This window comes from Ananas comosus, linkage group 3 (genome assembly GCF_001540865.1).
Source record: "Ananas comosus cultivar F153 linkage group 3, ASM154086v1, whole genome shotgun sequence".
NCBI lineage: Eukaryota > Viridiplantae > Streptophyta > Magnoliopsida > Poales > Bromeliaceae > Ananas > Ananas comosus.
This window is the reverse complement of record NC_033623.1, coordinates 10,512,951-10,528,365: the sequence shown is the minus strand read 5'-3', so window position 1 is coordinate 10,528,365 and position 15,415 is coordinate 10,512,951. Positions and strand designations below refer to the sequence as shown.

The window sequence follows — 15,415 nt, the reverse complement described above, 5'->3', positions numbered from 1 at the left end:
ACAAGTTGGACCGAATTGTTTAACAAAACTTATTCTTTTTTTTTTCTTTTTTTTCTCGTATCTCCCACCCACTACCGTAATCATCATCACCATTCGATCAACGCCCTAGGGTTTTCTAAGAAAAAAAAACTTCTCCTTCTCCTAGTCGAGGTCTCCGATTGGATCGCCGCCCCTAAGAGAAAAAAGAAACCCTCACAAATTCGCCCAAAAATAAAACCGAAATTGTCGTAACGGCGAGCGCCCTTTATAAACCCTAACCCTCTTCGTCGAGAGGCCTCGCGTTTACGATCGATTCCGAAGCAGGCGATCGCCCCGATCGGAATCGAAACGCCCTTCCCCCGCAATCTTGATCGAGAACCTTTTTTTTTTTTTCTTTGTTTTTGGTGGTTGAGGAACGGATCCGGATCTTTCCTGTTTAAAACCCTAGATCTGTTCGATTTGAACCTCCGATGAAGAACCCGGACGGAGATCTCCGCCCCCCTTTTGATTTAAAAAAGAGGGGTTTTTGATTGAGATTGGAAGTGGGAAAGGACCTTTTGTTGGTGGATTTATGAAAGATCTATATATCTTTTTTCAAAGATTATTGAATAATCAGCTCTAGATCTGTTGGATTTTTGAAGGGGGGGTTTTGGTTTAAATCCCCAAATTTCTTCTAAATCTGCCCTAAAATGATGAAATCGGTTGTTTATCATGGGAATTCCCTAATCGGGGAAGTCGAAATCTACCCCCAGAACTCGAATTCGGTCTCATGGATTAAAGAAATCCGGATCTCTCACTTCTCCCTGCCCAGTGAGCGGTGCCCGCCACTGGCCGTTCTCTACACCATTGCCTCCGGCAACCTACGGTTCAAAATGGAGTCAAAGCCGTCGCCATCGGATGATTCGCCGTTGTTTCAATTGCACACAGCTTGTCTGAGAGAGAATAAGGTATAATTCCCCAAACAAAGGAACAAAACACAAAAAGCGCTTTTAATGACAGCAGGTGGAGGATCATGAACGGTTAAAACCCTAACAACACCAGTGGAATAACTTAGCTAAAAATTATCACAATTTTGTTTTAACTGTTACCTGGAACTCAGTACTTTTCTATTTGGACATATTCTGCTGAAATTCACTTTACATGACTTTGGTAATCTTTTGGCATTGCTGGACCCAAAAGCACTTCTATTGACATTATCTTAATTTAATTAAGCTGTTCTTTTAAATTGTAACAAATGGAGAATATGCTATTCATTTCAAGATCCTAGTAAGCATGTTGAAAATATGATCACCATAGTGGGGTTTAATAGTGATTGCTGATCATCGAAATGTGCAGCTGAATTAAAAGCACTACCTTTACTGATACTTCATATGACCAAACAGATGCTAATTTTCTTGGCGAATTTGAGCTTGATATGAAAAATTAATGCTTTTGGAGTAATTAGCTCTGCCATGCTTTCTCTTTACCTATGTATTTATTGCTTACATGAAGATTATGAGTGGCCGTGAGCTAAATGCGACATCCATCTTTTTTTCTGCCTGAATGTGTTTTGTGCTTATATAGCATGCTTTCTGCATGTCCATAAAATTCTTACCAAAACCATGTTAATATACTTTGCAAAGATGGCTCCTCGAAAATGATGGGCTTTATGCATACAAATTTGATTTTGTTGTTCTTTAACTATCTTTTTTGTGGTTTTGGGGCTAATAATTTCTCTAAATACTTCCTGTAAGAAGAAAATAACTATGGTTTGTGTTTTTGTCTAGAATTATTATTTCCGTAACATGGGCATTTTTTGTGCTTATGAATTAAGGATTTAAGTGCTCATCGGCACGGGCCATATCTACCGTCCCGTATTATGCTAGCAAGATATCGGTACGATACAGCCGCCGTGCCGATGGCACAGCTTAAAACACTTTATTCTTTAAACTAGTAAGTAATTTTCTTAATAAAGTTCAAAAGATTTGATAAGGATACATAATAAATAGTTAGAATATTTTGTTGCTGAAGAAAATAATTCATGCCATTATGTGTCGGCACACATATTTTTTGTGACCGGCACGCATCGGCACGGCCAGTGCCATACCGTGCTGTGCCGTGCCGTGCCGTGCCGTGCCGGCAAGTTTCCGGCAAGACCTCGTGTCACGGCACTTAAATCCTTGCTTATGATGATGTGGTTTAAGTATTCAACGGCTCAAGATTTATGCCGACTTTTCCTTGTTATGTAGGAGCTACATTAATGAGTTCTATTTTCTTATTACTAGTTTGGTCTAGGTTATCATTGCAACTCGTAAGGATTGAATGGTTTGCACAAGGCTTGATGAAGTGCTGTGTATATCTAGAAGACCTGATCTCATGGAAGGAAGTTGGATATAGTCCTTAACCTCGACGTTTTAAGAATTAATAAAGATAATGAAACACTTTAGGTCACGCGAATGTCACTTCACTTTGCAATGATATTTAGTGGTACATCACATTAGAATTTTTGTTGTGACATGTTTTATCTTATCATTTGATTCATTATACTGGTAAAATATTAACATAATAATATATCCTACTATGCTCTTGCTTCTTATTTGACAAATTGACACACTTAGTTATAAAGCCTTGTTGTTACGAAGGAATGTTTGTAATTGATGAGGTTTACTGATGAATCTTATCTGTATTTATGAATTCTTGAAGATGTTTAACTACATTGTTCATGTTGCAGAAAAAAATAAAGTGTTTTGTTTTTTAATATATTTTATCAGCAGTCTCAACTGAAGAAGGCGTTTCTATATCTTGTTGCTTTTTTGAATGTAAAATATATGTTAATATGTCTTACAAGTGTTGAAAATTTGTCCATAGTTGATCCAAAGTTCTTCATTTTGCTGTTATGCTGACATTTTTAATTTGGTCACCCTAGCTGTACTCATGTATATTTCATTTTTTTTTTCTTTCTTCAACTTAGTGCAGCATGCGTTGTTTGCTTTTTGCTATAATGCCTTTTCATTAGGTTCATGTGTCATAATGCTTTTGTTAGTGTTAGGCTTGAACAATCTTCATTAATGGTGTCTCTTCTCTTGGTTACTTCTCTTTCCACTCTAGCATTTGCCTCACTTTGTTTTTCCTCATGCTTTCAGACCGCAGTTATGCTATTAGGAGAGGAAGAATTGCACTTTGTAGCCATGACTCCTAGAAAAAGCATTATGAACTACTCATGTTTCTGGGCTTTTAGCATACCACGAGGAATGTACAGTTCTTGCCTCACCATGTTGAATCTTAGGTGCCTCGGAATTGTTTTCGATCTTGACGAAACCCTTATAGTTGCTAATACAATGCGTTCGTTCGAAGACAGAATCGAAGCTCTTCAGCGCAAAGTAAGTAATGAGACAGATCCACAACGTATTACTGGCATGGCGTCTGAGATCAAGCGGTACCAAGAGGACAAATCAATCTTAAAGCAGTATGCTGAGAATGATGAAGTTGTTGATAATGGGAGGGTGTTTAAGGTACAGTCTGAGGTCGTTCCACCCTTATCTGATAGCCATCAATTGATCACCCGGCCTATTATAAGGCTACAAGAGAAGAACATCATTTTGACTCGAGTAAATCCATCGGTATGTACTTTTGTCTTTTTCTTAATATTCTTCATAATATTGCAAAATCTTGTTTTTAATTTTTATTCCTGAATATCTTCCCTGCAATTGGACTTAGACTCTGTGCTCACATGTTGCGCTTCTAAGTTCTATCTTGTATGATATTCACTATACACACGGACATAATTGCTTGTTTAACTTTGCTTCTGGAAAAACTTCTAAATATTCTTGAAGAGAGAAGCTTTCAGATACCAGAAGTATAGCTAATAAAAAAATCTTGGAGCTTTTGTTACAGCAGGAAGCTAAAAGAAACTTGTGTGCCCCAAACGAGAACCTCTATTTTGAATCTTCTTCCCCTATATAGCAAGAAGCTGTTGAGATTTTAATGAAGCACTTCTGTGAACAACTTTTCTTAAATAGCATAGCACCTCTGCAGAAGCTCAAGCCAGGCCAATCATGCCTTTAATTATTATCTGCTTGAATTATTGGAAGAGCTCCATCAAATGCTTCCAAAACGAATTGGATGCTCTGCATTGCTAATTAATGACAAATTGGACATTTCTTGGAAATTATTTCCTTCCTCTATTTTTGACAAATGTGATTTTGCAAGCCAATGGAGTGATGAGTCTTATTCTCCTTGTAGATACGGGACACTAGCGTTCTCGTACGGCTTAGGCCTGCATGGGAAGATCTACGAAGCTATTTGACTGCAAAAGGCCGCAAGCGCTTCGAGGTCTATGTTTGCACAATGGCAGAGAGAGATTATGCTTTGGAAATGTGGAGGCTTCTTGATCCTGATTCAAACTTGATTGATTCTGCACAACTTCTTGATAGGATAGTATGCGTCAAAGCAGGTACGGCACACTTAGAATGGTTTTTTTAATTGGTCTTTGTTGTTGCCCCATCTCATTTCTTTCATTTATTTAACATTAAAATTGCTGCCTGCAGGCTTAAGAAAGTCACTTCGTAATGTCTTTCAAGATAGAATCTGCCATCCCCGAATGGCTCTAGTGATTGATGATCGTCTTAAAGTTTGGGATGAGAAAGACCAACCGCGGGTTCACGTTGTCCCAGCATTTGCCCCGTATTATGCTCCTCAAGCAGAGGTAAATGCTTTAGATGATAAATTGTAAATATAAAGTTGGTATTTGTGTGCTTCTCTAAAAGTTAGTATTTGTGCACCCCGGAAAATCATATGTATTCGCTTTCATCCCCTTGCTAGTTGTATATACATAAACTGTTTTTGCATACTTAATTACGATATTGACATATGACAAGAAGGCAAGATTTTGGGGGATGCATCACAAGTACCAACTTTGCTGGAGGTTTTATGGAATTTCACATATTTTCTAGGGAATATATACAGAAACCCTACTATTTATCTATTTATAAGAAAAACCTATTGTCTATATTTCCCATGAACCTGTTTATCTACAAAAATTTTGTACTATATAAGTTATTCTGACAGTTACTAAGATTATTGTTCTGACAGTATCTAAGATTTTATACTCCAAATCACTTAGGTAAATAGTCACATTCCAGTGCTCTGTGTTGCCAGAAATGTCGCATGCAATGTTAGAGGTGGTTTTTTCAAGTAAGTACATGATTTGCTATTAACATGATTTTAGCATCCAATGGTCTGTCATCTATATTTCTAGAAAGATGTTGACATTGTTGACAATTTTTGGCTTTCACTAACAGAGAATTTGATGAAGGCCTATTGCCACGGATTTGTGAAGTTCTCTATGAGGATGAAATAATTGATCTTCCATCTGCTCCAGATGTAGGCAATTATTTAATTTCAGAGGTAAACTTTTATTGGGATTAATGTTTAAATTTCCTACTCTTGAAAAACAATTTGACCATTTATTCCTGCAGCAGGATGATAATTCGGCAATAAATGACAATAAAGACCCTCTCTCTTTAGACGGTATGGCAGATGCTGAGGTTGAGAGGAGATTGAAGGTCAGTAGTTTTGCTGGCTCCCTCCCATCCCTCCACCCCCCCTCCCCCCATTTACCAAAATGGGCCTTTTTGCTAAATATCCTGTCAAAATTCAAGAAATCGGTTTTCAAAGGGCATATTGAAATTCAGTTCCTGGAGGGTTACATTTGTATATGCAAATATAATAATTTGCAGGGTATATATGGAAATGTCTGCCTAGTCTTTCCATTGGATATGCTTGAAAAGAACAGGAACTGTTGAAATAATGTGTAGTTCAAAAATCCTCAATTATATACTTTGTAACTTTCTTATACATCCTCACGACCATTTGCAGGAAGCAAATTTTGGTGCCCCGGCTGCTAATCTAATACCCAATAACTTCGAACCAAATCCTATTCCTTCTATTCAGCACATCATGCCATCTTCAGGTGCAGTTTCTTTGGGAGCTCCCAAAGGAATGATGCCTTTGGCTAATAATAATTTGTGCCCTCAGCCTGTTCCGTTTAGTAGCAGGCCGGTAGCTCAACCTGGACTTCCGGAACCTGCCTTGCAAGGTTTGTTTGATTCACATTTATTTTTTTAGGGTTAATTACATATCTATTCCTTGAAGTTTACTCAAATTTCAATTTTGTTCTTAGATTTTCGCTTGTAACATTTTGGTCCGTAAAGTTTGATCCTGATTTCAGTTTCATACTTGGAGTTTGAATTTGGTCCTTGAAGTTTGGTCTCTGACCACTATTCAGTTTCATCTTCAAAGTAAAGTAATTGTTGTGCAGAACAATTGAAACTGTGGGGATGAAATTGAAATTAAGGTCAATGTACGGAGTTTGGGTTTACAATTACCCCTTTTATTTTCGAATTTTCCTATGTTATCTTATACATTAAATATTATGCTAATATTGATTAAAATTAAGTTCCAGCGAGAGAAGAGGGTGAGGTTGCTGAATCAGAAGTGGACCCAGATACAAGGAGAAGGCTTCTCATTTTGCAACATGGTCAAGACACAAGAGATCCACCACCTCCTCCTCCTTTTCCAGTGGGGCCCCCTTCTCATGTCTCAGTTCCTCCTCCTGTGCAGACAAGGGGAAATTGGTTTCCGTTGGAGGAAGAAATGAATCCTAGAAGCTTGAATAGGCCTCCTAAAGAATTTCCTTCAGAAACTGAGACTGCAAGGTTTGATAAAAAACGACCGCTAAGTCCATCCTATTTTCATAGCGGGGAGAATCCAAATCCAAATCCAAATTCTTTCAATAGAATCATTAATCCGAGCCAGAGGTTTCCGGTGCAGGTAAATGATGATTTCGATGTATGCTATTAGCTTAATGGCTAGACTTCTGTACTGTTGAATGACTAGCTACTGTTTGATTCAGTTAAATCATGGAGATGATCGGTTTCATTCAACTCATGCAGCGTCAAACTACAGTTCGTTCCCTGGTATGTTTATTTTTTGAGTTGGATACTTGTGATCTGTCGTAGAAGGTTGATACTTTATTGTGAAATGATGTTGCGTATTCTTTCCTTTTCTTTTCATTGGAAGTTCAGTATCTTGACAATTCTTTCTATTTAAAATCTCATCCTGTTAGAGTTATTTTACATGCATACCCATTTAAAAACCTTTACTATAAGTATATTTCGAATGACTTTCCTAGTCAGGGTGTATCACAGTGATCTAACAGAATTTATCGATTACATGCTTAGAGGAAAGTCCTTTAATTTCATAGTTTAATTATGACAGTCGGTACTATTGCTATTCTAGAATGGATTGGTTTTTGTGCTTCTTTAACTGGGCTTGCACACTGAAGGTGAGGGGATGCTTACAGGGCAGATTCCCTCGAGCCAGAGGGGTGTTCGTGCTGAATCAGGACGGGCCTTTGCTCCGAACATGGAAACTCCAGTCGGAGTTCTACAAGATATTGCGACAAGATGTGGTTCTAAGGTAATTCTAAAGATTTAGCACAGCAAAGATTCTTGTACTTCCTTATTATTAACGTTTCTTGCTGCATTTGTTTACTTGTAGGTGGAATTTCGAACATCTTTATTTGATACTAAAGAACTTCAGTTCTGTATTGAGGTAATTCTAAATGCCAAATTGTTGTAGAAATTGTGAGAACATGTCACTATGTGAACAGTTGTATTGTACGACATTTATTTAAATATAATTTAGTTAGCATTAAGTTGTTATTTTTCTTTCACCCTCAGTGGGCATTTTGTAATCTTTGACAATCTGGAAATGCAAAATGACCATTCAATTATCATAGGATTATAGAGAATAAGTCTTAGTTTTACACATTCTCTTTCCATCAATTAGTAAAAAGCATACTCGGTTATGTACCCTGGAGATGGGTGGAAAGATAACCAAGAAACCTTCTGTAGATTTATGAAAAAAATATATGGTGAAAATGAAAAAAATGTACTATTCTAATTTGTCAAATTTATTTGGCGTCATAAATCTATTCAAAAGACACTTCTGTATTTGATATTTAGAAGGAATTAAGTGAAGTTGTAGTCAATTTGGAGTCAAATTTGTTATGGAGTAAATAGTTGGCTGCAGATAATTTGTGACAAGAAGTGGAAGAATGTAGATTGTTATGTGGTATAACTCTCATCAAGTCAAATCTTAGACAAAAGAAACCAAATGCTCCATTTAGATATATTAAAACCCATTGTTGGATGTTTGAGGTTTTTTTTCCCTTTCCTTTCCTCTTCCAGGTTTGGTTTGTTGGAGATAAAATAGGTGAAGGAGTTGGTAGAACAAGGAAAGATGCTCAACGTCAAGCTGCAGAGATCTCTCTCCACAATTTGGCTAGTAAGATCATAATACTTTATGAATTTTTTTCAGTTACTGGCAGAGTGTATATCAGGAACTGTTCATGCTTTGGTTGTTATTATTTTCAGGTCTATACTGGACTTGCTTTTCGCATAATGTATTTCATGTCCATCGAATGTTGATTACTATTGTATTGCCTAAGACTTGTTCACTGCTGGGCACTCTTTTTTGGGTAGAAAATAATTTGTTAGATATTTGAGAAATAATTTGGATTTCCAGGAGTAGTGCAACTTCTCTGGAACTCCTTGTGGCATTATGGCATATGATCTGTTTGGGTAACCATGTTGCTGAATTGTGAAGACTACTACTTTGATCTTTGCTAAAGTTTTGCTGGATTGCATTTTTGTTTCTTTTCTTTGAGGATGATTTGTGGCTAGATGAATCTTAGCATGCTGCTTTTTTCTTTTTTTTTTTCCTGAAGTGATAAAAGTTTCATTGCTTTTTTCTCTTGCAAATACTCTACCTTTAATAGCAGCTAGCGTTTGATGAATTTTGTAGTATGGACATAAATCATGATATCTTACTATTTGAGTTACATCTAAAGCTATAAAATTCTTTTCGTGTCTAAGATTTTTTGCACGCAATTTTGACCATTTCTTCTGATTACAGAAAAATATTTGTCGAATACGACGTCTGATCCAAATATGCCAGCTCACGTGAAAGAAAATGGTTTTGTTTCCAATTCAAATTCTTTTGGATTTCCAGCAAGTACGAGGGATGATTTTTTGCCAATTGCAAGCACTTCAGATGAGTCTCGATTTATGGATCAAAGAATTGATGGCTCAAGAAAGATCACAGCTGTTGCCGCCCTCAAGGAACTAGTAAGATGCCATATCACCATCCCCCTTCCCCCCCCCACCCCCTCTACGCACATTGACTCACATCTGCTGGATCTTGAATTCAGTGCACTGCAGAGGGATTTAACTTGGTCTTTCAAGCTCAGCCATCACCTTCAGATGGTTCACTTGGTAAAGGAGAAGCTTATGCACAGGTGGTTTTCTACCTCTTTCCAAAAAATTACTTATACGTCTTTCAAACAATATTATGACTAATTATTGGGAAAAGAAAAGCGCTAAATGTTAGTGTACAGCCTGTAAATTGGGCTGCTTTGAAAAGATTTTGAGGACTATATTCTTTATATGCAAATCAGCTAACAAAAGTCAGCTCTGAAATTGGGCTGATTTTCCATTGAAATCCATCTTTGTTTGCCACTAGTGGGATAGATCACCTGTCACTATCCAACAAATCATAATGAAGAAAAGCACTTGGAATTGTAAACAGTTATCAGTATAACAATGAGAGCTTGATAAATGAAGCTATCAGGAATTTGTAGACAAGGATGTAGAAATAATTTATAACATATGAACGTGAGATTTACTTGAAGCCCATGAAGTATGAGTATGTGTTAGAAACTCATTCGGAACATTTATTCTTGAAATATAGAATGAGCTAGTAAAACCACGAGCAAGTGGTTTACAATTAAGTTGTTAGTCTTTGGTTAACACTAGTTATTTTACCAGTTTCAACTCAATTCTTAAACTCTTGCAGAATACGTAACTTGATTTTTTTTCCCCCCTTTTTTTTTTAAAAAAAATCATAGTTGTCTTGATCTTGATCCCTGAAGCTTTTGTTTCACTAATGGATTTTTCAGGTTGTGGTAGCTGGTCAAATCTTAGGTAAAGGAGTTGGAATAACCTGGGAAGAAGCTAAGCAGCAGGTAGTACACCTCTTCTTTTATGGAATTCATATTCCTCTATTGATTAGCTTTGTATTTATAAATTTATTTTTCCATGGCTGTATACAATATTTAGCTGCAAAGGGTTCACAAACTCCCAATTTGCAAATTAAATTATCATCTCTTGAATATTGGGCGATATGGCAACAAAAGGATGATATTTGGGGTGGAATTTTGATGGTACATTCTATTTCACAGCAAGACCTTATATTTTCTGTGAACCAATAGAAGTTGCTTTACTGTAGATTATTAGGTTTTATGTACATACGCAAAGAAGCATACATCCATTCATTTGCTTTTAAAAATAGCTTATTCTACAAATCTAACTTCTGTTTTCTGCTAAAGAAGCTTCATTAATTGTAGCTTGCACACATTTGTGTAAGAAGAAATATGCAACGATTTTTATTTGGATTTTATATAGCTATTATTGTTTTAAGTGAAATTTGGATCATATTCCACAGGCTGCTGATGAGGCCCTTGGAACTTTGAAGTCTATGCTTGGTCAATTTACTCAGAAAAACTCGGGCTCTCCAAGGTGAGAATATAGTAATTAATGCCATGTTGAAAATTACCAGTTATGAGCAATTCCATGTTTAGAGTTGTAGTTTTCTATCATATAGTCAACTAGTCCAGAAAATAGAATACAATAGATGAGATAAATTTTGTTGTTTGATCGCAACAAGAGACTGAAATTCATCTAATATGTTGTCGGATTTCTTTCCTACCTGCTATGCAGCGTTCTATATAGAGTTGCTTTAAATAGGATTAGTTTCACAAGGTTAATGGTTTGTCGAGAATATCAGAAATATCATCCAATATTATTTCCTGTTGAAGTCTTTTTGAGTTTTCATTATGACAGCAACATGTTTATCCAAAAATATTAGGTAACAATGGCAAGTACTCCCCCACATGCATGATTAAATTGATGGATGCTATTGGCCATTGAACTTATTACTAAGACTAGAGTTTTGTAGTTCTTGTTATAATATTCACAAAATTTTATTTTCTCATCATATTTTGTATCTTGCACTATTGATTGTTGTCTATTTATTATTACCGAACTGCTACTATGTGGAAGCTCTTAAATATTCTTTACCGTATTTTTCCAGATCACTTCGAGCAAATCCTAACAAGCGTTTTAGAGTTGACTTTCCACGGGCGGTACAGAGAATTCCATCATCTGGTAGATAACAAAGTGCCAGTATTTTTCTTCTGGTGAAATATTTTCCGTTAATTCAATTGTCAAGATGAGGCCTATCAACCAGAGGGAGTGAGTTATTATAGCAGCTTGTGGAGGGGCCTCATTTTCAACCTAGCGAGTCAAAATCATTTCAAAGATATCGGCAACAAAGTTGACCAAATATCGATTCATCAGTACCAACCGTTCATGGCAGTTTGTACATATTCTTCAATGCTGACCATGAGTTTCAAAATCCAACTTCGATTCCATTCTGAACCTGTGGAAGAGTAGGGTGTACTGTTTACTCTCCACGAGTAGTCTCTTTCCTTTAATGAGAATTGGGCCACGGATTGCAGCTGGGAATTTCAGAGCTTGCGATCGGAAAACCGTCGCTTGTAGATAAGCTTCAGCTAAAACGTCTGTTAATCGCACGCTGCCAATTTTGCCACGTGGCAGTTGCGTGGAAAATTTCAATCTATATGTAGGTTTTTCTGGCTTTTAGCTGTAAGATTTTGTGGAAGCTCGTCATACAATAATAATGAGATTAAGATTGTAAGTTCTCCTGCTATTCATTTGAGATTCTTCTCCAGTTTTTCCATCAAAGGTCGTGCCGAGAGGAGCTTCTTCTGAAGCTTCTTTGATGTTTGGTTTGAAGCTTTGTGCCGGCCCGTATGCGGTTTTTTCCTTTTCTTTCTTTCTTTTTTTAACATGAGTTTTTTTGCGTTGGCTGTGTAAGGGTTATCTGTTGGCTGGAAATGGCCATTCCGATTCTTCTCCAGCGGGAATTGTTGCAGAATGGAGACTCAAGATGGCTCCGAAACGGTGCCCATTTACGGCTTACATTTTGTCGCATCATGTAGAGCAGTGATGCTTCTGTGATTATTATTGCATTCAGGCAACTAGATCTTTTTCGGCGGCTATCAAATTTGGTCGGCCGTGAATGTTGTGATTGTCGGAAATCCTTTTGAGATCTCATTAAATTGGAGCTTATATTTTTGAAGGCACACTAGAAGAGTTTCAGATCTTTTTTGTTTGACAAATGTTTTGCTTGTGCTCTTTAGTTTGGCGTACATTACTGGTGATGAACTATTGTGGTGTTTTAGTGGTGAGGCATCTGGGGTGGGTTTGTGAGGGTCTTTAATTCGGTTCCCAGGTAGGGACCAATACGAAGGTAAGACAATTGAAGTTGTAATCTTCCTGATAGAAATTCAGTGGGCAAAAGCTGAAGGTGTCATGGACTGTAGCTCGCTTCTTGAATCCGGACATTACTTTTTTTTCCCGATCGTCGGTTGCTGCTGCGAGAGTACACGACTCTAGTCGAGATATATATTTATATTGATTGCTGAATCATGTGAAAACACACCGCTCGAAATCCTGTAGGTAGAAAAGGCAAGTGAAAGATATTCACTAGCCTTAAGTAGGGATGTCAGTGGGTATGGATACCTGAAATTTTATCCGAGCTTGAACCCGAATGAAACGGGTATATCCGATGCTAAATGGATATGGATTCGGATATGGGTATCAAAAATAGAAACCCGGCGGATATGGATTCGGATATGGATTTTGACAGTACCCTACCCGACCCGAACCCGAATTTATTTTGTATTATATGTATATATATATATATATTAAAATTTGATGTTATTTGAATTTGTATTTTAAAAATTTAGATTTAATATAATATATTTTGAAATATTGAAAAAAGAAATAATTGTTTTGGGTTCAAATTTTTAGCTTCGGGTTTCGGATTTTTTGTCGGGTTCGGGTTTGGATATGGATTTTTAAAATCCGTCGGGTTCGGGTTCGGGTTCAGGTCTCGGGTTTGGAGTCGGGTTCAGATTCGGATTTTTAAAAATCCACCCCGAATCCTACCCGTTGACATCTCTAGCCTGAAGATATACTGGGATGGTGTTTTTAGCCCACTAACCTTCTCAAAAAATTTTATTATAAAATTAGACTCCTTAAATTTATATTTGTTAAAATAGGCACCGAATAGCCACGTGGGTGCCAAGCTGGCGGAAATACATAAAAGACGGTGAACTATTCGCCACATTAAGATGAAACCGCTGACTGATTCACCGCGTACCGAAAAATTACGAAATCCTACAAAGGCGGTGAACTATTCACCACCTTCATATAAGTGGTGAATAATTTACTGTCTTTAAGTAGTTAGCCACTTGCTCTTACTTTAGTCTCAGTAAAGACTTAAATGTGGTGAACCATTCACTTATTTAAATGCGGTTAACAATTTAGCGCATTTAAAGGTGGTGAATAGTTTATTGCTTTTAATTGTTTCTTTACCCACAATAGCACAAACTTTCCAAAATTTCCACTTTTTACAAAATAGCAACTTTTCTAAGCATTTTAATCACAATAACAAGTACATAAATTGAACCATATCAATCTCAACCACGCTTTAAGCACATAGAGTGAACTATACCAACGCCAACCACACTTTAACATAATAAATTAATATAAAATGTAAAAATTACATGCACAAAAGATAAAAAATACATGAAAATTCAAAAAATTCTAACAAAATCAAGTCCTCTCCATGCCCTTGCCCTCGCCCTCGTCCCCGCCATCGTCCCCTACCACGTCCACGTCCACGTCCTTGTCCGCGTTGTTGACTCCGTCCTCGAATATGCACATCATCCTCTATCTTAGGGTGTACGGGCTCAATGCCGTGCATCTGATTAATATGCTCGATGGCAGTGCTCTTGACAATCGGCTCCGTCCCTTATGTGTGAATGGCTGATGGTAATAACCTCTCCTGTGTCTCAACTATAGGCTCGATAGTAATATGATCCTGCTGTAGTTACCTACGTTGATATATAATATCAACCCGACGAACCTCCGATGTGGATGGAATGTCGGATGGAGGGATAGGCGCGAATGGAATATCAAACTAATATACCTTTGATGTAGATGAAATATCAAATAGAGGGATAGGTGTCGACGCCTGAGGGAACAATGCCGGCGGGACATCAAAATGGACTTCCGATGTCGAGGGGACATCAAATGGATGAATTGGATCGGACGTGGATGGAAAATCGTATGCAAGGTGTAGAGGTAGAGAGAATATCATTGTGATCATCAAAAAAATGGACAAGCAATATTTGGATGCCCTATCATTGTATTGTCGGAGGTCACTTTAACACATTCTCGAGATCCCACCTCATACGTACTAGAGCCTTTATCATTCTAGACGGCTCCGGAGGATCATCCATCAAATGTCTAATACTTCTAATAGCATGCCGCATAGGATCGACATGTATAAAAATACATGTTTACTGATCCATCCAATTGTCATCCTCTACAAACTGCTCTAAATGGTCTGTGAACTTTGCACCTTCATCTAGAACATCTACATATTCTGGCGATTGGATCATCGACTTCAGTGTATATGATATCTGTAAGGATCTCCAGTCTGCCGTCATGATCCGCATCACAGTGGTGACCTTCAGGCTTCAGCCACAATATCATTATTTATGGTCAAATTCGAGAGTTCATGTCCAATACTCTCATAGTCAATATTGTTTTGTTCTTCAGCTACTTCCTGTTGCACCTCTGCTTGATTTTATATCCCATCATACTTGGTTCCCAATAGATAGGATCCAAAGTCATACACATCGTGAGAGATAAAAAATCTGCATTTTTTTTTTAAAGTAATCACTATCTAAGGAAATAAAAAAATTTACGATCAAAATTATTGTAGTGTATTCTTACCTTTCTTCGTATGTATTTTCTTATTGACCCTCTAGTGGGGCGTGAGAACTAGATGTCGTGACATGAGTAGTACATAGGAGGGGCGGAGGACCAACAATGCATTCGAAACTTCGCAAATGAATAATGAAGCAATCTAAATATTTGTTATAACTAAATAACTTTATAAAGTCATATTTTGTAATACTAAGCTAGGCATATTTGCTCCACCTCCGATGTCAACATGAAAGGGTTCTCTTTAGGCCACAGGGAACAATATATTCACATCTAAGTCATCGTTTAACATTTTTTTGAATAATCACTCTATGATACAACTATCAGCTTTTCAATGTAGATTACCAAACAACCATAGTTTCGAGACAACATTTTTATACCATACAATGAGTCATTGTCCGTAACTTCGTGAAGATCATATTGATTTTCTCTGGTCGGATATCGAATTTTGA

General features: G+C 37.2%; 1 protein-coding gene across 5 annotated transcripts; it reads left to right on the top strand.

The window, feature by feature from the left end:
* Window positions 1-12,243, top strand: LOC109707658 (RNA polymerase II C-terminal domain phosphatase-like 1). Of its 5 annotated transcripts, XR_002215555.1 has the most exons (19): window positions 3-926; window positions 3,102-3,578; window positions 4,201-4,411; window positions 4,506-4,663; window positions 5,081-5,151; window positions 5,259-5,364; window positions 5,436-5,522; window positions 5,836-6,055; window positions 6,416-6,789; window positions 6,872-6,935; window positions 7,304-7,437; window positions 7,519-7,572; window positions 8,211-8,307; window positions 8,938-9,149; window positions 9,233-9,319; window positions 9,980-10,045; window positions 10,525-10,598; window positions 11,173-11,795; window positions 11,980-12,243. XR_002215555.1 is itself a non-coding variant. In XM_020229104.1 (18 exons), exons 1-18 carry the CDS (start codon window positions 669-671, stop codon window positions 11,252-11,254), a joined length of 2,814 nt encoding a protein of 937 aa, XP_020084693.1. In that variant the 5' UTR covers window positions 1-668; the 3' UTR covers window positions 11,255-12,243. The 5 variants fall into 5 exon arrangements, 4 of the variants coding, with proteins under 4 accessions (XP_020084693.1, XP_020084690.1, XP_020084691.1 ...); XM_020229104.1 differs by having other exon boundaries at window positions 1-926; window positions 7,322-7,437; window positions 11,173-12,243; XM_020229101.1 differs by having other exon boundaries at window positions 11,173-12,243.

Excerpts from the sequence above, each read along its gene's own strand:
- LOC109707658 (XM_020229101.1), top strand. The coding sequence starts at position 669 with ATGATGAAATCGGTTGTTTATCATGGGAATTCCCTAATCGGGGAAGTC. Across the intron at positions 4,664-5,080 it reads ATTATGCTCCTCAAGCAGAG|GTAAATAGTCACATTCCAGT; the intron begins GTAAATGCTTTA and ends CAAATCACTTAG. Across the intron at positions 5,365-5,435 it reads GCAATTATTTAATTTCAGAG|CAGGATGATAATTCGGCAAT; the intron begins GTAAACTTTTAT and ends TTATTCCTGCAG.